Raw genomic sequence first — 25,169 nt, 5'->3', positions numbered from 1 at the left:
TGTTCCCATGGTTAGTTTATCGAATCTTATTCCGTCCTGTCCCTTGAACCACCAGACTTCATCAGCTGGCATAGTAAAACCCAGTTCTACCTTAACAATAATTGATGGAGGCATAATGAAAGTTTTAACATGAAATATTGCTGGTTTAAGGGCAAAAAAGGGTGACGCCAGTTGGGAACTTTTCCTTGCCACACATCATATCATGTTATGTTATGTTATGTTATGGTATTATAACTTATAGAGAGCATGATTACCTTACGGTGTCCTGGCGCTAAGCATTGATAACCTGCGCTAACAAGAACCTAAAACTGAGAGAAGAACAATGTTTTGAGACTTTTCCTAAAGAAACTGAAATCCGAGGACTTTCTTAGCACAAAAGAGAGTTTGTTCCAGATTTTAGACGCACTATAAACAAAACTTCTGCCTCCCCAGTTTACTTTTTTAAAGCAAGGTGTCTTCACTAGCTTTAACCCAGTAGATCTTAGAGTTCTACAGGGAATGTACCAGAAGAATTTATTCTTTAAAAACTCAGGACCTGTCCCATTCAAAGCTCTAAACACTATGCACAAGGACTTAAAGCGAGCTCTCAAGTTGACAGGGAGCCAATGCAGTTTCTTAAGTTCGCCTTTGACTGACACAGTCCTGGGAGTCCGGGTCAACAGTCTGGCCACAGCATTTTGAATAACCTGCAGCCTATTTTGATGTTGTGCTTGCATATTAACATACAGACTGTTACAGTAGTCAAGGCGTGATAATATAAGTGCAGTCACCACCGTTCTGAGACACCCCTCAGATAGATATGACCTGATTTTTCTGATCATTCTAAGTACCATAGAACATCCCGACGTCACCTTACTCACCTGGTCGCCCATGTTGAGTTTGTCATCTACCACCACACCCAGGTTTTTAGCTTTCCTACATGGTGTAGGGCAGAGACCAAGCATGTCAGGCCACCAGTCAGGTGTCCACATCAGAGGATTATTGCCGAATCTCAGAACCTCTGTTTTAGCTGAATTTAACTCAAGGCAATTTGCCGACATCCACCTAGAAATGGATCCCATGCAATCTGAGAAACGTGCGCCTGTTTCCTTTTCAGCTCCCTCCGTCACAGACAACACAATTTGTGTGTCGTCTGCGTAGGAGGTGAGCTGAAACCCAAACGATCTAATGATACCAGCCAGGGGTGCCACATAGATATTAAAAAGTGTAGGGCTAAGAGATGAGCCCTGCGGCACCCCACATGGCATAGCCCTTCAGGAAACGTGGGGGACAAACAAAACCTACTATTTGGATGGGTTTATATCTTTTTGTAAACTCGCTACACCATCCAGTATTGGTAGAGCAAGGGGGGGGGTTACTATTGATGATTAACTTCAAGTTGTCTTATAAAGCAAAGTTGATGGAATCATGTTCTCCCGATATCTTAGTAGTAGAATTGACAGGAAAAAACTTGCCAACTCTCCTAGTGGTTAATTTTTATAATTCTTTCACTAGAATTGATGAGCTAGAGCACCTTAAAGCTCTCACTGCTTTTCTGGGAAATTATGGTGACAGCACTGAAACACATTATGACACATTAGTCCTGGGAGATTTTAATATTCATGTTTGCCCTACCAACTGCTTAGCAAGGCTGGAGGAGGATTATGGCCCTCAGGGGCTAAACCATTTGGAACATACCTCTTCCGGCACGTTTTTAGAAAGATTTTATCAACCCACAACTTGATTTGCCCTGTGCAGTCGGACAGGATAGCCCTCGTACCTACATATGTTGGTCATGCCCGTCACAGTATAATTGATTATATTTCGGTCTCCTCTTCATTGATGTCGACACTAGGTACATTAAGTGCAACAAAAAATTGTTTTAGTGATCACAATCCACTGACACTGGACCTTAATATACATGCTGTAAATAAAGGAAGGACCATGACCCAATTTACTAACGCTAATATTGCGCCTATAGATCAAGCACGTAGAATGAGGTGGGAAAGGATCACCCCTGACAGTTTTATTGACAGTTTAATCACCAACTGTGCGCAAGAGTTTGGGATTTATTCAGACCAGGACTCCCAATCACTATCTGTCCTTGATGCCTTTGACCTAATCACAAAGCAGGTCGCTTTGAACTTAACTGTATCCTGTAGTCAAAGGCCCCCAAAATTTAAAAAATGGTTTGATGAAACCTGTATGAATACCCATAAGGAACTCATACAGGAACTTAAGCAAAAACCTAGGGTAGCCTTACAGGTTAAGAACGCAAGAAGTGCATACAAACTTGCAGTGGAAAGGCGGAAAAGAAAATTAAGGGAGATGGCGTGGGAGGAGCTTAGTCAGGCCAGTGTGCTGGCCAACAGTTCCAGATTCTGGTCTGTTGTAAATAGTCCATTGTTTGACAATTCACCAAACTTCAGTAAAGATTGTCTAGTTCCTGCTAAGAGGCTGGTGCAACACTTTGGGAAAGTGTACAGCTATGTGACCTCCGGAACTCTGGCAGGTACATCAGTTGGTGATTGCGTATGCCACCCTCTTGTTTTTACTATTGATGAAGTCAATAAGGTGATTACATCAACTTTAGGGGGGGAAGCTCCAGGTCCCGATGGAGTACCGGCTAACCTTTACAAGGCAGATCCTAAGCTATGGGCCAAGATTTTAACCCATGTTTTTAATGCAGCCTGCCTGTCTGGTTTTCCCCTGTCTTGGGCCAAGGCGGTTATTATACCGATCTTTAAGAAAGTCGCAAGGGACCACCTGGCCTGTTATAGGCCTATTTCGCTTCTTGACTCCGCGGCCAAAATCATGGGGAAAGTTGTTCTGACACGTCTAACAGAGCAAAATATAGTTTCCGATCTCCAATATGGTTTTAGGCAAGGAAAAGGTACGCTGGACCAATGCCTTAATCTCCATTTGGTGATAGGGAAGTATACAGTCTAAAAGCGCGTGGACCTCCATCTGGCCTTTATGGATCTAACCTCGGCTTTTGACCTTGTTAACAGATCAAAACTCTGGGTGATCCTTCAAGATATAGGGCTAGATGCTGACTTGATTTCATTTTTGGCAGCCATCCATGAAAACACAACAGCGACAGTGCGCTTTAATGAAGATGGTAGCCTGATTGATTCATGGGCAGTAAAAAGAGGCGTCCGGCAGGGGTGCACTTTGGTCCCCTTGCTATTCACCCTCTACATTAATAAGTTAGGGGATTCTCTGATTTCTTGCTGTAAAGATATCCCTAGAGCCGGTACTAAAATGATTTCCGCATTTCTGTAAGCTGACGATGCGGTGTTGGTGGCCAGGACTGCAAGGGGGCTGCAAACGCTTTTAAATTGTTTTATAGATTTTATGGAGTCATTGGACCTAATCACTAATTTCAAAAAGTCACATGCTATGTCCATAGGTTCAAAGAGGGCAATGAAGGTTTAATTCTATTGTAAGGGACTAGAGTTAGTAAAAGTCCCCGCTTTTCCATATTTAGGGGTACTTTCTGATGACCGGTGGTCATGGTGCGCGCAGCGTACACACAAAAAGAATGTTTTAGCTAGAGCATCGGGGGCCACTTTAGACTTTGCAAAAAGAATAGGATCAAAACCACTCCCTGCACTTATGAAGATCTATAATGCTAAGTGTCTCCCCATGGCTACTTATGGGAGTGACATCTGGGGTTACACAGATGTCAGAGAAATCCAGCGGGCCGAAAACACTTTTTTGCATAGATGGCTTTCGGTCCATGCTTCCACGCCAATTTTTAATATACACCATGAATTAGGTGCAGGTTTTATTTCTGACCAGATTGCGGTTGCCCCTTTATTACGTTGGCTGAGAATTTGGGCACAACCCACTCCAAATCTTAAGCAATTGATCATCCAAGATTGTTTCACCCTAGAAAAGGTGTTAGACATTCCATGGATTAGATATATTAAGGACCAGATGGAAACCCTTGGCTGCCCTGACCTATTTTTGAGCCCCACAGCATTGGGTAATCCGGCTATTAGAGACCTCAAGCAGCAGTTTTTAGATAGACGAAGAGCTCTAAGGGAGGAGAACGAATTGAAAAAACCCATGGTGAGAAGATTTGTTACACTGAGCCTGGGTCGACAGATGCAATCATATTTATCTTATATAAACAAACCGTACCATCTTTTTGTTTTGACAAGATTCAGACTGAATAGGGTTCCCTGGCTCCTTGCTTTTCCTAAAGGGTATTTCAAAGAAGGAACATTAAATTCTTGTCCTTGCGATAATTTCTCGAACCAGAACACTCTTCACATAATATTCTTCTGTGCATATTATAATTCACTGCACAGAAAATTTATTATTCCTTTGCTTAGAGGTTGTAACTTTGAACAAGTTAGGCTGGCGCTGGTATATTTACAAATGCTAGCGTCACCTTCGGTCTGTTTTGGGGTAGCACGCTTTCTAACAGGAGCAATCAGGCATAGGATTAGGTCACTTATGAACTCCCTTGTTGACACGGCTTTGAATCACCTTATCTAAAAACTTATTTTTATGTTTTTATATGTAAAGTTGGACAAGTGTAAGTTGGGCTAATGTTATCCTATTACTTTATCTATTCCCAGGCCTAATTATGTGTTGGTGGGCTGTATTCTCATTTTCGCTGTTATTTTCCCTGTTATGGATCCTCGAGGTGTGCTGATTCTTGTATGAAGTGTCGTATTACTCGATGGAGTGTATTTTATTCTATTGTAGATAATGAATCTTGAGTGGAGCACGACTCTACGAAGATTAATAATTGTCTTCTGGCTTTTTATTTTTATGTCTGTTACACTGTTACAAGACGGGGGATCTTAATTGATTTCATATCTATTGCTTTTATGATTGTAGATTTGATCTGTCCTGTTTTGTTATTTGTACTTTGATGGCTATAATCAGCCAAATAAAGTTAATTTTGACTGACTGACAAAATGGGTGAAACTTAACATGTCAAAGTTGGGCAACACAAGAGTCTACCTAAATCAATGTAACAAGTTCCTAAATGTATTCTACACAAAAATCACAATATTTTGGAGGTCAACCACCTCACTTCATATCTTCCAATCACCAAAAGTTGAGGTGTAGCCAGGATTTTCTCTACTCACAATGTTCAATGTAACAGACACAATTAAAGGATTAAAAGACACATTCTATGATGATGTCATTCTGTCTCAGATATTCAAAAATAACTTCAGCAATTTGATTTGTATGCTGCCTATTAAATAACTCTTACATAAGAGAAGATTACCACTTTCCATATCTTATAAAAACATCAAAACTCACAAGGGCGTATAAGGCTCTCAAGAAATGTATGGACATACAATTAAGATTTACATTGGTCAAAATAAACACCTGGGCCTTCTATCAACACAGATTCCAAAGTGATTGTGTGAGAGAAACTGTCACTCTTAAAATACTTGCTGATGTTAATTGCATGTTAATATTGGTCCTGCCTGCCTGCCCTCTTATTCTTTTGTCATTATTGACAAGAATGGTCTTCCTAAACTCCTACCAATCCTGGAGACTTGTTTGTACATAGGTGGTGAGGTCTTCAGTAGCTTTGACCCCCGACCTGACTAGTCATTAAGAATTAGTCCGATTAGGTAATTACACATCCAAGGCACATTTGCGATCTATGGTGCTCCCCAGGGTTTGATACTGGCACCAATGTTATGCAATTTATACATGAAATTGCTGATGAATTCCAATGGAGGAGACACAGCATTCATCAATATGTAGATAGAAGTTGTAAGTACTTAAAGATCCTCCTAAATAGAAGGCATTTCTATACTGAAAGAGTGAGTGTTGAAGAATCAAGGATGGATGTCTTCTAACCCCCTTAAATGGAACCATGAGGGAAAAGAATATGTCCTGATTTTATGTAAAACTGATTCCAAATCTAATGAAAAAAGTTAGGTTAAACCTCTTGTTTTTTGGTTTGTTTTGTATTACTTGCAACGCTGTATATCTCCACAAACATGAATACCTATGCCCCATGATCAAACAATCGGGAGGTAATTGGAATCCGAATAGTGAATACAATTTCACTTGGAAACTAAATAATTTATCATGCAGAGAGCTTCAATATTGTCTTGTTAGGGATCAGTGACCTCCCTTACCTTTAAATATTTGACTGCCTGATATACTAGTGATTTCCAGAAGGAAACAGAAAATCTGGTTGTTTTAATTTGACCTAAGTTCCTTCTTCAAGAGACTTCCATAAAATTATTACATTTCCTACATTTCTTACATTTGAAAACTGTCCCTCCATCTCCTTACCATTTCTTTCTGCTGATCCCTAGCTGATATTTTCTTTCAGGTCATGTTATTGCTTCATATGTTCTACATGGTTGTTATTCTGTTCATTATAATATCTGTCTGTCTTAAACTGGTTTAATGTACAGCAATCTAATGTCTTCTTGTTGATTGGTCCATAAGAATGTAAAAATAAAAACAATATTCTCTACGGCTCAGACTTGGGCTCACATTTAGGTTATGGTTCGCAGGGTGGCTTAGCCAATGAAATATTGGACTAGTCAGATTTTGGTATTTTGGTTGTAGGTTTGCATAGGCTGTTGTCTGGGGCATATAAACTTGGTGGTAGAAGCAGGCCTTTAGTAGGCCTCACTTTGTTCTGTGCTTTAGTCCTACTTATCCTCTGTATGACTTGGAAGATCACTTTTTGGGCCAATACAATGGCTGTTAGCTCCCTTTACATATTTAATGCTTATGAATTTGGGGAATTGCTTCTAATCTCCTCTTTTGACATTGATCTCTCGGGAGGAGGGGATGAAGATATGATAATTACTATAGCTTCATAGTGTCTATAGTGTTACTCGGCCACTAACGCTGCCATTTGGCAATTTCATTCTATGGACACTCTCGAGAGATGCAGCAATTGATTGGTTGACCTGCTGAATAGGCCTGTATGTTCCTAGCTACGAAATTACATTGTTTGTTTCTCTTCAAGATGCTTTGGTCAGAAATGTACAGACGTATGCAAACTGACTTTGGCTACTTACTTTTTTCATGTCATCACCCCACTTCTTATTTTATTTCCTCCCTTCTTTAAAATGTCATGGAGTTTTCCTATTTGTTTATGCTCAGCCCATCACATACAATCCTTATTGTCCATTTTACTTAACTATCTTGAAGTATTACAGTGTTAAAGCAAAAATACACTTCTATTACCTTCAGCAGAGACACTTGGGCAACTTTGAACTCTTATTCTGCCATTTTTCTCTTCTTAATTTAATAGTCATCATTACAGGGATGATTTGTTGTCCCATTCTCCTTGAGGTTGTTGCTGCAGGCCTTTGTGTTTTACATTTTCTGGTGGGCTTCTGGGGCACTTTGCATTTTGTCTTCCTTAATTCAGAGAATGTGTTTATGCGCATGAAGAAATGTCATGTGACTCTTTGGAACAAATTAGGTTTGGGGTGAAGGACTATGTGGTTTGGAACGTATTGCCTATGAGATGTTGGCCTAGCCCTTCTGGCTGCCAAAGCTTCCATTGGTTGCTTTTGTCAAGTCCTCCAGGTCTTCAACTTTCTGACGTCATATTAAAGCAGCTAAGCTTATTCTCACTTGTGACTAATGGCCAAACTAAAGGATACTTCAAGGTGTCCCACAGTGTTTACTCTTCTACACTCTTTTTTCTTCGAATGCATATACTGTGCTTCACCTTACTCAATAACTTCTCAAATGCCCCATCAATCATTATTCTTATGATAAAAATACATCAAGAATGCTTTGCTACTGCTAATAATCTTAGTCACTTGAACCACCGAGGGGGACTGAATGGGACAGCATGAATACTTGACAGAAAGAGATGGTAAAGGTACACTCTCGGTGCAGATTCTGGCATGTAGACTACCACTGTTGCCGCCAGTAGCATGTTATTAAGCCAGGCATAGGAGGGGCAAAATGACTTCTTCAATACGCACGTCCTAGTTTGGACACCAGAGTCAGTTGTAGAGTAGCTGAAGGCAGCATCTTATGTGCATCCAAGAGTCATATGCTCTGTCACTACACTCCCATTATGTAAGCTGTTACCCTTTCCATGTTTTGTTTTCGTTATAGGAGACGTAGAACTACAATAGGGCTCTTTAACATCTAGTGATATGTGTGTGGTGTGGTCCTACATTTTCCACACATTTTTTAATTTGGGTTTTTGCAGTACATGTTTATGTAGTTTGAAAAGTTGTTTGTTAAAACTGAGATTTCCCTTTATTGGCATCTTATTGATATAATGTTGGAACACTTAAACATGTTGCAGGCATCTCCATTTTGCATTTCACATTTTTAGACTGCTGAAATCCATTACTAGTAGAACCATCTCTCTTCCTATAAAGGGATCCAGAACAGTTTCAAGTAACACACATATTCCAATAAAATGCTTAAAGATAGGGAGAGCTGTGATTTGGAAATGCCTAACCATCTGTCATTATTCCAGCCCCCCAAGTCAGTCTGCAGTGAAAGTTGTGATCCAGGATACCGGAAGTCTGCCATTACAGGGCATCCCAAGTGCTGCTTCTCCTGTGTGTCCTGTCCTGATGGGAGCATCACCAACCAAACAGGTGGGTCCACTAACTTGCTACGGTAAAGATATAATATTCAGTGGACAGCTCCACCTCAGCAGACTAGGACTACTTGCATCTGAAAATCAGCCTAAACTAGTAGGAAGTGTCTGTCAGTGAAAGGAATGGAAATGATCAGTTGGTATGTAAGATGAAGTAAGCATCAAAGAGACAATGGGCCCGATTCACAGAACTAACTTAAGACAAAATCCTAAACTTACTACCATTTTGGTATTCACAGAAGGCACTTACTCATTTCGGTATTCACAGAAGTTAGGAGTCCTAACTTTATGACTCCTAAATGCCTTCTGTGAATACCGAAAGTCTTAAAGTTATGATTTTTCTCAGTTTAGGGGTAGTAAAGTGTGGACTCCTAACTTTAGGACTCCTAAATACCTTCTGTGAATACCGAAAGTCTTAAAGTTATGATTTTTCTCAGTTTAGGGGTAGTGAAGTTTGGACTCCTAACTTTAGGACTCCTAAATGCCTTCTGTGAATACCGAAAGTCTTAAAGTTAGGATTTTTCTCAGTTTAGGAGTAGTAAAGTTAGGACTCCTATCTTTAGGACTCCTAAACTGTGAAGAATCCTAACTTTAAGACTTTTGGAATTCACAGAAGGCATTTAGGAGTCCTAAAGTTAGGACTCCTAACTTCTGTGAATACCGAAATGAGCAAGGGGCATATGTATCAAAATCTCCATTTGCGATTCTCAAATAGCGATTTTTTGAGAATGGCTATTTGAGAATTGCAAAACGGGATGTATTTAAAAATTCGCACATATTTTGCGAATTCTTAAAATTCCTTAATTACGATTAGCAAATTGCGAAATCGCAATTAAGGAATACCTTCCCATTCATTCCTATGGGCCAGGAGGCCCATAGCAATGAATGGGAAGTCTTTCTCAAATTGCGAATCACAATTTGCTTATCGCAAATTGAGAATAATTTCAAAGGTGCAAGGGTGTCATGATGTCATGATGACACCCTGATGCACGTCTGAAATTAGCATGTGTGCGCATATGGCGCACATACATGCCCTAAGGGCATGTATGTGCGTCACATGGCACTTTGAAAAATGCCAAAAAGTGAATTTTTCAAAGAAATCGCAAATTACCACCAACTTGAAGTTGGTGGTAATTTGCGATTTCTTAAGGAGAAATCGCACTACTTGGGTGCATGTTACATAGTATTTAAGTAATCGCAATTTGCGATTCCTTAAATGCTTCCGCAAAATTAAGAAATCGCAAAATTAGCGATTTCTTAATAATGCGATGTGTAAATGGCAAATACATCTAATTTTGCGATTTTGTATTCGCAAACGCTGTTTTTTTGCGAATCGCAGCGTTTGCGAATCTAAAATCGTTTGATACATATGCCCCTAAGTGCCTTCTGTGAATACCAAAATGGTAGTAAGTTTAGGATTTTGTCTTAAGTTAGTACTGTGAATCGGGCCCAATCTGTGTATGAAGCAAGAACAGTTGTGAAACTGTTCAACTGGGATGGCATACGAACAACTAAAAAGCACTCTTTTCTCCTCACTGAAAAGTCACTTAATTATTCTACATACATCTCAACCAACATTAGAAAATTTTATCACAAACCTAGATAGAAAATTGCTCACAAAATAAAACACTTAGGGCCTGATTTAGATCTTGGTGGTCCTAACGGCGTCCAGCCGCGTGGCAGTCTCTTGCCTACTGTATTTAGATGTATACGCGATACAGGCAAGACCACCACGGCGGCATTCTCCTATGCTAGCAAAGGTCCTGCCATGTTTGTCTTGGCAGCAGGGTACCACTGAGCTGATTTGGATGTTCCCAAAGGGTTGGCGATGTCCTGGCGGTGGAATACTGACGGGGTGCTACCGCGGCGGTGGGGAGATAGGTAAGTAATATACTTTTTTCAATGTAAAACATATGTATGATGTGTCTGTGTACATATGTGCTTGCAGGATATGAGTAGTGTGCATTTTGTGTACATACTGCCTTGCACCCTACCAACATGCACACACCATGCCCGCATACACCCGCATACACCATGGACACTTACCTTCAATTCTGTCAAAATGGGGTGCCGGCACTTCGCAGGACTGGGGGGACCTGCGGCGAAAGACTGGGGGGACCTGAGTGAAGGAGAAGAGGAGGAAACTGCACCGTGTACCCCAAAAAACAGTGAGTATTCACCCCTTTTCGTCCCAATCTGCTGACTCGAAGTGGGAGGCATTCCCATTGCAATTCCTATGGCAACAGCCTACATCCAAATACCAACTGCAGCAATTGTGGCTGGAGTCTCACTGCCACTGCCTCCAGCACAACCCGCCATTGATGCAGGCAGCAAAGTCCTGGCAGTGTCGGCAGGATCAAAGCAGTCTTCTCACCTATTGAAATCCAGCATTCTAATTGGGCTGGAGGACCCCCAGTTAGTTGGGTGGGAAGACCACCAAAAAAGCGGTGGTAGGACCAGTCTCACCAAGATCTAAATCAAGCCCTTAATTTCTGTACTTGACCCCTATATTTCATTTCTGCTTCCACTCACAAACTCTTGCTACATCCTATGTTTCTAAGGGAAAGAAACACTTCCAGGCTGACAATGGAGTATTCTCATGTGGTTATAAAGTCACATTTAACTTTCGAAGTGTGGGTGGGCTCTGCTGAAACAATAATTTTTGCCATCTTTATGAGTTGTGTTATTTCACCTGGAGTGGGGATCTCCACATGGCAAAAACCTGAAATTCAATTAGATTCAGAGGAACTGCTGTTCAGATACTTTTCTCAACAGGTCCCCTTTACGATCTGGAGCAATAGTTTTTCAAAGGTTTCTGCACTTCTTTTAGTGATCAAATAAACATTGAGGTGCACTTTTAAGGCCTCAAGGACATGAGTAGGGCACTTTGAGAACCTCAGGGTGTCAGACAGAGTTCACCATTAAAATCCAGGTTTAAGTTCCAGTTGCCACTGGTTAGCTCATATTTTCCAGGAAAAGTCTTGCAGCTTGCTGTTGCCACACAGGAGATTAAGCAAATGATCCTTGAATTCACATATCTGTCCCAGGTTCAAGGGTGAGCAGGTCCACTCATTCAGGGCTCCTCCCAGGTGACAGACAGAAGGTCCAGTACTCGTCTGTTGTTCCACAGGTCCAGAAAGAGTTCTTAGGAGATGCCTGGATTACACTATTTATGCCTGGCAACAGCTAGTGGTTGGGAGTGACACCTGGGCATGCTGCAGGGATTCTGCTCATACACAGAACTATGCGCAGGAAACCAGGACCTCAGTGAATTGTGGTGTACCAGAAACTCACCTCAGAACCCAGAACCCCTTCTCCGACCAGCATCAGTGTCCCATTCATTATCCGTATTATCACGGAGGTCCCAATGAATAGACAACCCAGAACAAGCGACTTAGGGTACTCTCAGGAATGATGGGAATCAGAAATACCTGTTCGTAATTATTCTCATATCAGTCCACAAAAAGAGTAAACAAAGACACAGTAAAGTTTAAGGAGTTTATTTTATAAACCTCGTGTCCTCAGATGCAGTACTTTGGCTAACATAAGCAGACAAATGATTAATATCAAAACCATCAGCATTGTTACAATACCATAAAAAATAAAGGGAGAAATCATGTTATGAATGACAGTGGGTTACAGCCACCTTCCCTTCACTAATAAACTATTCTATTATAAAAAAAGGTCTCTAGGCTTGAATGGGGAACCCCATAACGTAAAGATCAGCTTAGTGGAATCACATCACAGGATCAGATGTGGTCTTCTCCTGGGAAAGCTCTTCTTCAGAATGTGTGTTAAACATGCAGCCTGCAATATTAAAGCACTCGACTTTCAGGTATTTGCAGCTGCATGCTTGTTATGGCTAAAGAGTGGGCCGATCAACCTGAACTCAAAAACATGCATTGTCTAGCGACCCAGACTGTTTCTTTTACACAATGTTCAGACCAAGGTCGCAGCTCACGGCTGGGGATGTGAACAACAGACAGTTCTCATGTGAAGAAAAGGCGAGCAAGCAGTTTTCAAATAATAACATGTAACTGCAGTATCGTGTGCAAAAAGCAGCAAAAGTGGCAAGATGGCTTTCTAGCGGTTATGCTAACTTAGCAATGTATGTATGTAAAGGGCAGCCCCCACTACAGCCACTCCCCAACCAAAGGGGTAAACAGTATTGGGGCAAGCATACTTACTTTTTCAGTAGTTTCGGTTTGCTTTAGCATAAAGAGGCACAGAATGCCATGTGCTATGGCAGTGACAACATGTGGAGAACCTTAACCCACACTAAACTTGGACTGATGTGAAGGACTTCTGATCAATTCACCCAATGTCACTAGATAATTCGGTTAAAGAAAGATCTGTGCATGAGTCTTAAAATCTTTAGTAAGAAAAAAAATAATATATCTGTGAGTCACAGATTCAGTATGACAAAGGGTCACCCTGAAGAAAAAGAAGACACAAATACATACAAGGCCTTATTACGATGTTGGGTGGACTTCAGTCTGCCTGCCCGACACCGTCTCGGTCCTCGGACCGACCGACTTCCGGTCGCACGCTCCCTTTTCTCAATGGGAGCTAACACAAGCTCACATTGAGAAAAGGGAGATGTAGGGATAAACAGGAGGCGGCAAGCACTAGTGGGCCCTGCTGGGGGCCCCCCAAGCACGACGTCTGACATGGAAACCATGCTGGAAACCATGCATTGTACTCTCAAGGGCAGAAAGGCCCGTCCTTGATATCACTGGCTGGCTTCTGACTGGCCAACGGGCTCCTACAGCATGTTAGAAGCCAGCTGGAACACCCAGCCGGTTTAGTTTCTGACCGCCTAGATCATAATTAGGCGGTGGGAAGGTAAACCATGGGTAGATTAGGATGCGGCCCTGAAGGCTCCAACCGATGGTCGAAGCCATAATGGGCAGCATCATAAACACCCCTGAGTGTTTTACAAACAGGCTTTCAATGATGCTGCACCTTCAATGGGAATATTGTGGGTGCAGGTGTTTGAGGTCATGAGAAATGGAGAGATGGTCTTCAAACATATCAAGAACATTACATTTTGCGTATGTACTTCTTCAAATGAATATCTAATAAATTATTTTAATTATAAAGGTTGCCATCTGTTTTTATTTCAGACTCCTTGGACTGCATAAAGTGCCCGATTGACCACTGGTCAAGCATAGAAAAAGACAGATGCATTGCAAAGAAAATTGACTTCTTGTCCTATGAGGACCCACTGGGACTCATCCTGGCTTTAATCTCCGTTTTCCTGTTCTTTAATGCTACTGGCATCTTGGGTACTTTCATATCTTATCGGCACACTCCAGTTGTACGGGCTAACAACCTTCACCTAAGTTATATTCTTCTCTTTGCCCTCATGATGTGCTTCCTCTGTTCTTTGGTCTTCATTGGCCAGCCAAGGAGAGGGACTTGCATGGTTCGTCAGGTTATCTTCGGCATATCCTTCTCGCTTGCTGTTTCCTGTGTTATGGCTAAAACAGTCATGGTCGTCATCGCCTTTAGGGCCACTAAGCCCAACAGCAAGTTAAGAAGGTGGATTGGCTCCAGAACGTCATACATCAATGTCTTGGCCTGTACCTTCATAGAGGTTATTATTGGAATCATCTGGTTGGGAACTTCACCAGGATTCCCAGAACTTACTGATAGTACAGACAACTGGAAGATTAGTGCACAGTGCAACGAGGGCTCCATCCTGATGTTTTGCTGCATGTTGGTGTTCATGGGAGTCTTGGCATGTGTAAGCTTTGGAATTGCTTTTGTAGCTCGAAATTTGCCGGACAGCTTCAACGAAGCCAAATTCATCACCTTTAGCATGCTGGTGTTTGTCAGTGTCTGGATTTCTTTCATCCCAGCTTATCTCAGCACAAAAGGAAAATACCTTGTTGCAGTTGAGATTTTTGCAATCTTGTCCTCTGGTGCTGGCCTCATGTACTGTATTTTTGCACCAAAGATTTACATTATCTTTCTCAGACCAGAGATGAATACTAAGGACGTTTTGGTAAAAAAAGCAACAACTTCCATGTGTACTGGATAAGAGCATTAATGGAATAAACTGGAATGTTTGCTTCTAGATTAAATGGTACAGACTAAATCAAAGCTTTCGGAGGCTATACAACCTGTGATTTTTCCTTACCTTGGTATGACCTATGTACACAAATGTTTTCTCAACTAGCTCGCATGTAAAAATTGATGTACAATATTCATCATGCTTCAAGCTGTTCTCATTCATCTATTAAAATGTAACTATTACAGCATGTAAAGTTTTGGAAAATCAAATATAACAACAAGGATCTGGAAGGGATCCTCTTTTGACATACTGTGCGAGAGTGAGAAAAAACAGGTGTGCATTTGCAGCTATTTTCTGGATTAACAAATGAGAACAAAATACTGATGCTCCTGGCAGAGGGTAGTGTCTTGTTTGAATAGTCCTGCCAAGTGCTTCGGATGGCTCCTAGGGCACCAGTTTAGGGCTTGAAAGATTTGTCTTGGGTATTTGTACATAACTGTGAAACAGGGAACTCTTAGAGTTTTCTTAGGAAAACACACCTTAGGGAACTATTGATTGGTCACCTATGTAACTGGTTCTTCCATCCTGCATACAAACAGGAAGGAAATAGATTTTCAGAATTCAGGAAATTTGTCTTGCATCATCACATATTGAACTTTTCCTCTACTCATTACATTACATATTGAAAATTGTCATGTCAATTAGGCTAATTGATACATTTAGGATGGTCTCCCCTGCAAATCACTTCAGACTAAGAGACACTTTGCTTTCTGATCTTCCTACCCCTATTGAGCATCTCACTCCAATGAATGGAAATGGAAGAGTCTCATCACAGGCTGGTGAGAATGCCCTTGATGAAAGCTTCCTTCCTCCACAGCACAGAAGGCAACTGTGTGAACCTGGCAACTTTGAGACCTTCACATATCAATTGCCGAAATCGGAAACTGAATGTCGTGCCATATAAAAAAACATCTCTTTGTTAGCTGTCAAGTTTAGTGCTGGTACATTGATACATTTTAATTAACCAGTCAGGTCATATGTCAGGCTGCATATCAAAGCAACACAACCTTGATGTGCCAGACTACTCAGGCAATGTTTTGTAGGTGGTGCACAATTAATGAATCTTTTTAGAAATCCTTTCTTCTTTTCCCTTACCAGCAATACTTCGCAAGTGTATGGGAAGAGAAGAAGAAGAAGAAGAAGATTTTATTTGCATAATTAATTAAAATTATTACAAAATGCACATAGTAAAATGACAGTACAGTACAAAATTAAAAAAATTACTGAAGGTAATTATTCTCAGCTACCATTTTTGTGGGAACGGTGCATATATAGTCCAGAGGTTAAAAAGTCCCAAGTGGCCCACTGGCTGTTTGGCCCTCCTGTTCTATTAATTCTAGGTTTTTTTTTGCTTCTTCCAGAAATTTGACTCCACGGCATGCCAAGATTATGGAGGAGCCTCTGAGCCAGCTTGTGACTGCATGTCTGCAAGAGTGAGTGTTTAACTCGTTGAAGATGGGTTTCAGTAAGAATCGTCTCTGGTTTATCAGGGCCGGGCATGTACAGAAAAGGTGGACCAAAGTTTCTGTATTATACCCACAAAGGCGGCATCGTTTCGTCTGGTGAGGCGGTTTCCAAGATGGTAGTAAGTCTTTTGAGACGTGCATCCCCATCCGATAGGCTATAAAGGCCTTTTTAAGATGACCGCTAAAGTGGGCTGCTAGATATAGCCGGGGTTTTAGAGTTGTGAAAGAGTTCATGATGGTCCAGCCGTGGCGACGTTTTGCCAATATCTCTTTATCCTCCATAAAGGATTTCCTTTTTGCTACCGCGTTGGCTAGTTTACTTAGCGTTGCCATGTCTGTCCCTGCTTTCCAGACTGATTCCAGCTCCAACTTTTCCACATAGTTTCAGATGTTGTCCCCAGGTGTTCGGCTTTTCAGTTTCCCCACTTTTTTTTATTTCCTCCCAGCTTAGCCAGTCCAGTGTTTCTAGGTGTGCAATTCGAAGTTTATGACAAAGTTTCACGAAGCTGCTCATGCTCCGGTACTTCTGATTTTGCAGACCAAATTCAAGCCTGACTTGTGAGGCTGAGGCAGATTTAGGCAGGTTGAAGACCTCTTTGTATATTTTGATCTGTAAGTTGTTTAAAAGATCGGCCTCCTTCCCGCACCATGTAACTAAACCATAAGATAGGGTGGGCATTATCTGTGCTGCCATTACTTTTAATTGGTGGTTATAGTTAGGACAGTCCATTTTTCCTTTTAGGGAGCGGTGGGCAAAAATAAAGGATTGCGCCTTTGCTTTTAATGCTGTTTTGTGGTCCTTGTAATTTGCTCCTTTTGTTATTATTATTCCCAAATACTTGTAATTCTCTTGTTCTTTCACAATTATCCCTTGTGCCGTCCAATTGTACTTTAATTTTTGCGGGTCGACTAAACGGACCACTTTGGTTTTTTCTTTGTTTAGGTCCAAACTTTCCGTTTCTAAGTACGATGTTAGTTTGTTGATGGCTCTTTGTATGCCGATTGGGGTTTTGCTCAACAGAACAATATCATCAGCATATTGTAGATAGTATATTGGGTTGTTTACCAAGTGTGGAGGGTGACTATCTACTGATTCGATCACGTTTGTGAGGTCGGAGAGAAAAAGATTAAAGACCTTGGTGCGTTGGAATGCTCCTAGTAGTACTGCCTCCATTTCCCAATTTCACTTTTGTCCAAGTATTGTGATGTAGGGCTTTGATGGCTGTTAAGAGCTGGTATGGCAGCCCCCAGCTCTCCAACTTTCTCCATAGGCGCTCTCTGTTCACTCGGTCGAAGGCGGACTTGATATCTATAAAGCAGGCATACAGGCGAGTGCCCTTTTCTACAGCTTGGTCTATTAGGATAGCCAGGCAAGTTAGGTTAGTTATTGTTCCCATTCCTTGCCTAAATCCTGTTTGGAATTTTGGCATAATCTTTGTTTCTGATATCCAAGCTTGTAGTTCGAGTAGAATACAAGAGGCATATCGTTTGGCCTCTACATCTATTAAGGATATCAATCTGCAGTTTGAGGGGTTGCGATGGTCACCGTGCTTAAAAATGGGGTGAATGATGCTACCTTTCCAGGAGGCAGGTCACTCTGCTTGTTTATATATTTGATTGAACAGAGGTGTTAGTATCTCCGACCACAGGTCCGGGTCGTGCTTAAAGATTGCATTTGGCAGCCCGTTTGGTCCTGCTGCCCCCTCGGTCTTTAATCTTAAAATTATCGTCCTCAGTTCGTTTTTGGTGGTTAGATTGTCTAATACTATTGACCCATTCTCCGGTTTTTCCTGCTCGAGTTCCCGGTTTTTATTTTTATTCTCTCCTTTTGGTTCCTCCATGTGGTCCTTCACTTCCCCTTAGCTGTTGTTGTGACCTGCCTCCATGTTGCTGTATAGAGTTTGCACATGTCTGAGCCAGGTATCTGCACCAACCCCAGCTTCCTGTTGAAGTTTAACCCCTTGATTGAGATCATTAATGATGCCCCAGAAATCCCGGCAGTTAGGATTTTTTCGCGAAATTAACAACTTATTCCAGATGGTTTCTTTGTATGTATGCTTTGCGGCACTCAGTGCCTTCCTATAAGTACTCCTGGCTCTCCTCAATTTGGATTTGTTTACCTCAGATCCCAATGTTTTTTGATTTACGAGGTCCCGGACCTCCTTGGTCACCTTTCTTTTTTTAGCTCTAAGGTCCATATTGAACCAAGGCTCCTTTTTGTTGTTAAGATTTCTGTGATTCCCTGAGCTTACTGGGAACTTTTGCTGCAGGACCTGGATCATTTGCTCCCAGTTGGGTACTCGGTCCTCCTCCCTTTGGTTTCCAAGGTTAGCCATCTGTGTTTTAACTAAGTCCGTGATTTTGCCCAAACCCTCTCCACGCCATTTTAATTTTTTCAGGTTAAACCTTGATGCGTGTTGCAGTAAGGAGGTCATTATTGGCGCCATGCTTGGTGCAATACTCATACTTATTATTTGGGGAAGATGGTCACTTTCAGCTCGATGTTCTATACCAAATGCTTCGATACTGGGGATTAACGCGTCGCTTATTATAGAATAGTCGATTATTGAATGAACCCTGCCATGTAGGTATGTGGCAGCTGCCGGCCTATCCTCCTTAGAATTCCCATTTAGTATTGACAGTCCATATTCATTTAGGCTAGATGATAACTTTTTTCCTCCACTGTTTACTTTTATCTTCACCTTTGCCCTACTTTGATCGATAAGGACATTGTTGATGTCCCCGGAAATGACCAGTGGATATTGTAGATAAGTTCTTTGCATGAGCTTGATAAGTGATAGTAAGGTCACATGTTTTTCTTTTTGTGACTGTCTGTCAGGGTGGATATAAACATTAAGTATGAACAATTTCCCCGGTTCCTTCCCCGGTGACTGGTTTTCGGTGATTCTAATCACTTGGACCCACTTCAGGCCCACGTCTATCTCCTCAGATGCCCAGTTGAACTTGAGGGTTACATATGTCGATAATCCACCGCCAGGATGGCCATGCGTGGTAAGGCTTTCAGCGTATATTTGATGTTCTTTGAAGCCTGGAATTGGAGTCTATCTTAGTTTCCAAGACTCCTGGATCAGAATTATGTCTTGTCGTAAGAAAAAGGCTTGGGTTTCATGATCATGGGCCATTTCTCGAAAGCCGTGCACGTTCCATGAGCCAATTGAAACTGTGGGCTTCTTTGTTACTTTCTGGGGGGGCATCAAGTTCCGCGAAATTTCGGTGGAGTTTAAATCAGGGTTAGGTAGCTTTATTACTCAGGACGTTGAGTATCCCGGACCAATCCGTTCTGTCTGCGTGATGGCGACCGGTTTCTTGTGGCTTACGACTTACACTTAAAGGCTCTGGCGTGGAGGCCCTGGCGCCGCGTGGACAAGCGGAATATTGGCGTGTGCTCTCTTTCCCCTTCATTTGGTCCCGTGTACTAAATTGTAGTGGATATGGGTACCTCGGACGCTTGTGACGCATAGTAGATATTCCCCATGTTTCGAACTGAGATCTTGCGAGGTATATCCTATCTACCAGGTCCTTTGAGGCCCAAGTTGTAACTGTTTCTTCTATGTCCGCGTTGTTAGCGTTTTGCTGGAATTCGACAGAATAAAGGTCCTGGGAAGTAATGCCTTTTAGGTCCGATACTTCTTTAAACAATGTTAACAGGTTGCCTCGGTTCAGAATGTCCTGCGTCCCCCTTGTCGAATATTCAGGAATAAATGTTAGTTTTAGCTCATATGGGTCTAAGTGTTTACTTTGCTCCTTGTACATTGGGCCTATTTTGCAAGTAGTGAGGTTACGAGCGTGAATCCTGGTGCTGACAGACTTGGTCGGTTGTTGTTCTTGCTCATTCTGTGCAGCCTCAGTTTTTGATACATTTTTCTGTGTGAGGGCTGTGTTCTTGATCTTCAATCGGGGCGTACTTTGCTCCCTTTGTAGTAGCAAGCATTTACGTTCCTTTTCCAGGACAGTAATTCGCAAGGGGGTTAACGCTGATTTGTTTTCAACTACTGCTACTGAACCACGTTGTTCGTATGCTTTCCTTTCTGGTGTTGCAAATGATTGTTGCTCAATAAAAGTTTTTATGGCTGGGTTAAAGCCCTCTTTGTAGCTGTTATTTGTGACCAGACTGTTTATTACCGAGGCTCGTGTCGAGTCGTGCTGCTCACAAGCTTCGTACTCGCCCACTTGTGTTAGCTTGGATTCTTTGCTTCCCAGCACTTGTACTAGTAATTGCTGGTTTGTTCTAATATCCATTTTGCTGATATCACCTGTAGGTGGATGTGGGCTTGGGTTGTCTCCTAATCTGGGGCCTTCTCCCCTTCGTGTATTTGATGGATTTGGTTTGTCGATTGGGTCCGCAGGAAAATCCTCACCTGCTGTTAACCCGTTCAAAAAGTTAGATTTGTTTCCATGATGGGATTTATTTTTAAATATGGGGAAGATTTTATCAGGATCAACGTTATGTTGTTTCTTGTTCTTGGACCTAGCCTTTCTCGCCCTTTTTCTTTCTCTCTTTGTAAATTTTTCCTCGATGGGAAATTGGTGGATGGGCTGTGGTTCTTCGGAATCTGAAACTGTTTTGCCTAGACCACATTCCTTTAATGATTGTTCCTGATACGTTATTTGTTTGCTTGTTGTGGCCTTTCTCTTGACTGTTGGTGATTTTTTCGGGGAAGGAGTTATTTCCAATGCCTGTCTGTTAGCGCGTGATAGTTTTACCTCCCCTAGTATGTCCATCAGGATGGCCGGAAGGCTTGTTAGTTTTTCAATTATACTTCCACATCCACAGTTTTGTTTTTGATTACTCCTGTCTGTGTTGGGCTCTGATTTCCCCTGAGATGTTAAAAGCGATGAAAGGGAGTCCAATTTTACGTTTATACCCGAGATATGCCCAGCCACTAGTGTGATGAGGTCAATCTGGACTTCCATTTTGTTGGATTGGTAATTCAGCACCCTTATTGCTTGCTCTAGGGTGCTTAGCAAGGATTGGGTCCATGGTGTTGATGGCTCGTCTTTTTTGATTTTGCTCAGGTCCTTGAGCTCTAAGTCCGACGTGCTCCCCGATGAAATTGTGATTGGCACTGGGTAGCTGGGGAGTAGATGATTTGCCTGCGTGTTTATAGAGTCATTTGTGCCTGCTTTTTGTTGGTCTCTACTTAGGTCAGGGCCTCGAGGGGTTGAGACCAGCATGCCCGGACTCAGATGCTGATCACCAAGGCCGTGTTCTACTCGTGATACTCTCCCTTGTGTGTCAATGTACTTTGTGATTCTCTCGGTAAGTTCCTCTAATCGGGAGTCATTTGATAGAAAAAGGGGGTTTAACCATGAGTCCCCTTCTTGCCCTAATAGGGTGGGTTGATTTTTGTGACCTGAGTTTCCCTCCTGGACCCCCTTGCTTCCTCTTACATGGTCACCAACATCGATTGTCTCAGCTGTTATCTCACTTTTTCTTGATGTCAGCCTAAGGTCCTTTGCGAGGCAATTATCTGCAGTGTCCTTTACGGCGCAACCTCCCTTGATTCCATTTAAGGCTGCGGGGGTATTCGGACAATGCACTAGTGCGGTTACCAACGTGTGTTTGCCTTGAAGGGAGGGGCCCGAACACGTTGGAGTGGTTGGAAACTCTAGTTTGGTACTTGGCATGTTTAATGGCGCGATGGGGCTTGGTAGCTTAGAAGCCTCCGCAATTGGTGCGTAGATCGTTGCCATTGGGTCCTTAAGATAAAAAATTTTAGGAGTCCGGGTTTCCGTCTAGAGTCTGATCTTAGCTCGGGGATTGGTACCGATACCAACCTTTCCCTGGTTTTTAACTCTGGCCCCGTTTCCAGTGATCTTTTGGCTTCCGCGGGTGACTTTCTCAATTTTTTTTTTTTTTTTTTACTTTCCACAGGTTGGCGTGTTTTCCCCGATCTCATTTCCCCTGTCTAGATCTCAGGGTTGCAATGCGCCCTTGACTCTCCTTACCACAATGCACCTGGCGGTCCTTCCTTGGCTTGGCTTAACTCCGCTGCTTACTGCTGTATCCCCTCTCCTCTTTACTCTTTTACGGTGTCATTTGATGCTTGGCGTATGGGGATAATAACTTTATTGTCCGGAATCCACTTTGGCGACCCCAGTGACCCCCCCCGCAGCTGCTCGCCCCCTAGGTGGGTACTCACCCCACCCAGCTTTTCTGCGGCTAGACCCGCGCTGTGACTTGCTGGGCCCACGCCCTGGGGCTCCTTGTTATTTCTGCTGGTTCCAACCCATGCTACCATTCCCTTCCGCCCAATGTCAATGACGACATGGGGGCGTGGGGCGCTGGGTGAGCATATCTAAAATGGGAACAAATGCGGTGCTCCTACCAGCCTCCTCCGTAACCAACTGCAGCTGCGACGATGTTTTCCGATGATGGTCGCAGCGGTGTCAGCTATCCCCCTGGTGCCTGCCCTACCACGGCAGCTTCAGCAGCGGTATGGGCGCGGTATGGTGGCAGTGTAGCAGAGGTACGTGCTGGCGGTGTTGCGGTGTGGCGGGTTAGCAGCTTGCAATAGATTTTCCTTTTTTCCAGCCCTTTTCCAGCCCTTTCGAACGTACCACCAGCCGACTTCGCTCCTGCTATGCTGTGATACAGTTCACGGCTTTCACGCCTTCCGCCCTCCGCGGCGTCCTGCGTCCTCAGTCTTGCTGCGGTCCTGCGGTCTCGACTTGCTCCTCCTCTTCCTCTTCCAGTCAGAGACATTCTCTTTATTTCATGAGAACACATCCCATGCAAATACACGAATGCTCGCTGTCACTGCACAGGCAGAAAATGTTTGCCTGCACATTGCGTGTATCAGAAAGGGCTGAACACACATCTAGTGTCCCTTCTGGGAAGCAGCCCCCCCCCCAGAGTGAGTAAATATGCACCCTGCTTTTCCATGGCACGTCCATAATCCAACCATTGTAGTTTGATTTTGTTTTGCAAACCCTTCAACAGGAGCTAACATCCCATCATGCACTACTGTGTTTTAGCAATTCATTGGTAGCATGGGGCAGCACTACATCTGTAAACTAACAGATATAATTAGCAGCACCACATAGAGGCACATAAGTCTGACAATCCCCAGGGACATGTAAGGAGGAGGGCTCATTTGGAATTGAGTGACCCTCCCCATTCTAATCAAATCCTCTGGCGATAATTCATCTTTGGGAATGCCTTCACAAACTCAAGCCCAAAGCAGGAACCATTCCCAGTAGACACCATGAATGTGATATGAACAGCAGGATCCACAGACATGGACAAACCTTCTAGACTCACACAACACAAGTTTCTGTTTATTTTTTGGGATTTAACAGAGTCATAAATCAGCAATATCTCCTGTCACCTACAATTATAGGGAGGCAGAGTTGCATAGGGCAGATTCAACAGCAGGCTTCCTTAATCCCCAATCCGGAGTTCCACTCAATGGTCACCAGAAGAGGCTTGACTTCTTTCTTCATCAGTCCTGGGTCCCTGCATTTCATCGGCCATCTATCACTCACACTGAGGGCAGTGCAAATTTAGAGCACTTATCCCTGAATCTTCATGCCATGGAGCTGAGCGCCAACTATACAATCCAAGGATTATTTTTGGGAAAAAAATGTAATATGTCTGGTATAATCTCCCTGATAATGAGATGCAGAAATTGCCAACTACTATATCCTCCCCAGGCTCCTGTTCCCTTAAAAACGAAGGACCTCATTACGATGGCTATCGGACAATCATCTGATCGCCATCGTTTCGGGCTTGAGACCATCCGACAAGGAGTCAGCAGTCTCAACAGCCCAATTATGATACTACTGGTGTGCAGGCAGTCATAAACATCACTGTTTTCATAGCGGCTTGCGCTGCAGCCCAGAAAAGGGCCGCAGCACAAGCCGCGATGGAAAAAGGGATGCTTTTAACATCCATTCATCCTGTTAGGGCGCCCCAAAGTCCCTTTCTGTCTGCCTTCACAGTCTTCCGGAATGCCATGTAAGGGCAAAGGGAAATGGACATCACAATCCCTACGGTGTTGTCTGTGCAGGCACCACCCCATTATAGTAATTACAGTCCAACCACCGCCCCGACTGGCTCCTTGAGCCTGCCAGAGGTGGTAGTATTTCGGCCCGCACAAATCGCTCCGAACACCGTCATTGTAATTCTGGCGGTCGGACTGATATTCTGGATGTCAGGTGGACCGCCACCAATGGCATGTCGGAGGCGGTTTCCCCAAAATTGTTATCAGGCCCTATGTAGGCATGGATGCCCACTGAAAGAAATTGAGTTAATAGTTGTATGACCTGCACAAGTAATAGATTCACAATTCCTTACTGGGAACCAAACACCCCATTGTAGCACTTGCCTCTCTCAGGATAGTGAAGAACAGTAGTCTAAGGCCTACTCAGGTAAGCTGCTGTGGGTTAGTAATCATCGTTCGCTGGCACACAATAACAACACTCAATAAATGATTGTCCTGTCAGTATTTCTTCTTTAGAAAAAGGAGTAGATTTATTACACACACACATACACACACTACTAAATATTATGCAGAAATGTAAAAATTTGAATATAGGCAGATTGAAAATGCCATAGATGACATCACATAATAACCTTTAAACCCCTAAAGGGGGTCATGCCAACATCTAAAATAACTCTATTGGGTTGGTCAGAAGGTTCAAGAGCAGCAAACCAAATGTTAAAGACATCATTTTGTAATTCAAATCAAATCAAATACGCTTTATTCTGTGAACATGAGAAACCTTAAAAGCATCACAGTCAAAACATTTCACTATATAGAAATGAACATACCTGATCATTAAAAACATATAAGACATTAAAAACAACCTGACAGACAGAATGGCTCTCTGCACCTGCATAATTTGCATTCCTGCGTTCAATCGCCCATTGAGTTCATGAGTCACAATGCTGCCTTTAAAAAACTAGCAACATTAAAAATTGAGTCAGCTACAAGCAGTAAGATATAAACTGTCCTAAGTAAATTAAAATATTTACAAAACATGACAAAGTGCTTTGTGTCCTGCAGAAAAGCATGGTTTCAACCACAGGGAG

General features: G+C 42.7%; 1 protein-coding gene across 1 annotated transcript in view; it reads left to right on the top strand.

The window, feature by feature from the left end:
- Positions 1-14,612, top strand: part of LOC146796879 (extracellular calcium-sensing receptor-like) — a 222,025-nt gene extending 207,413 nt beyond the window's left edge. The window contains exons 5-6 of the mRNA XM_085631413.1: positions 8,441-8,564; positions 13,693-14,612. Of these exons, the coding sequence (XP_085487539.1) occupies positions 8,441-8,564; positions 13,693-14,612 (1,044 nt within the window). The remainder of the gene's footprint in view (positions 1-8,440; positions 8,565-13,692) is intronic.
- Positions 14,613-25,169: the final 10,557 nt, after the last annotated feature.

Source organism: Triturus cristatus, chromosome 10 (genome assembly GCF_964204655.1).
Source record: "Triturus cristatus chromosome 10, aTriCri1.1, whole genome shotgun sequence".
Lineage (NCBI taxonomy): Eukaryota > Metazoa > Chordata > Amphibia > Caudata > Salamandridae > Triturus > Triturus cristatus.
Note: the sequence above shows the minus strand (reverse complement) of the source record. Positions and strands in the feature narration are given on the sequence as shown.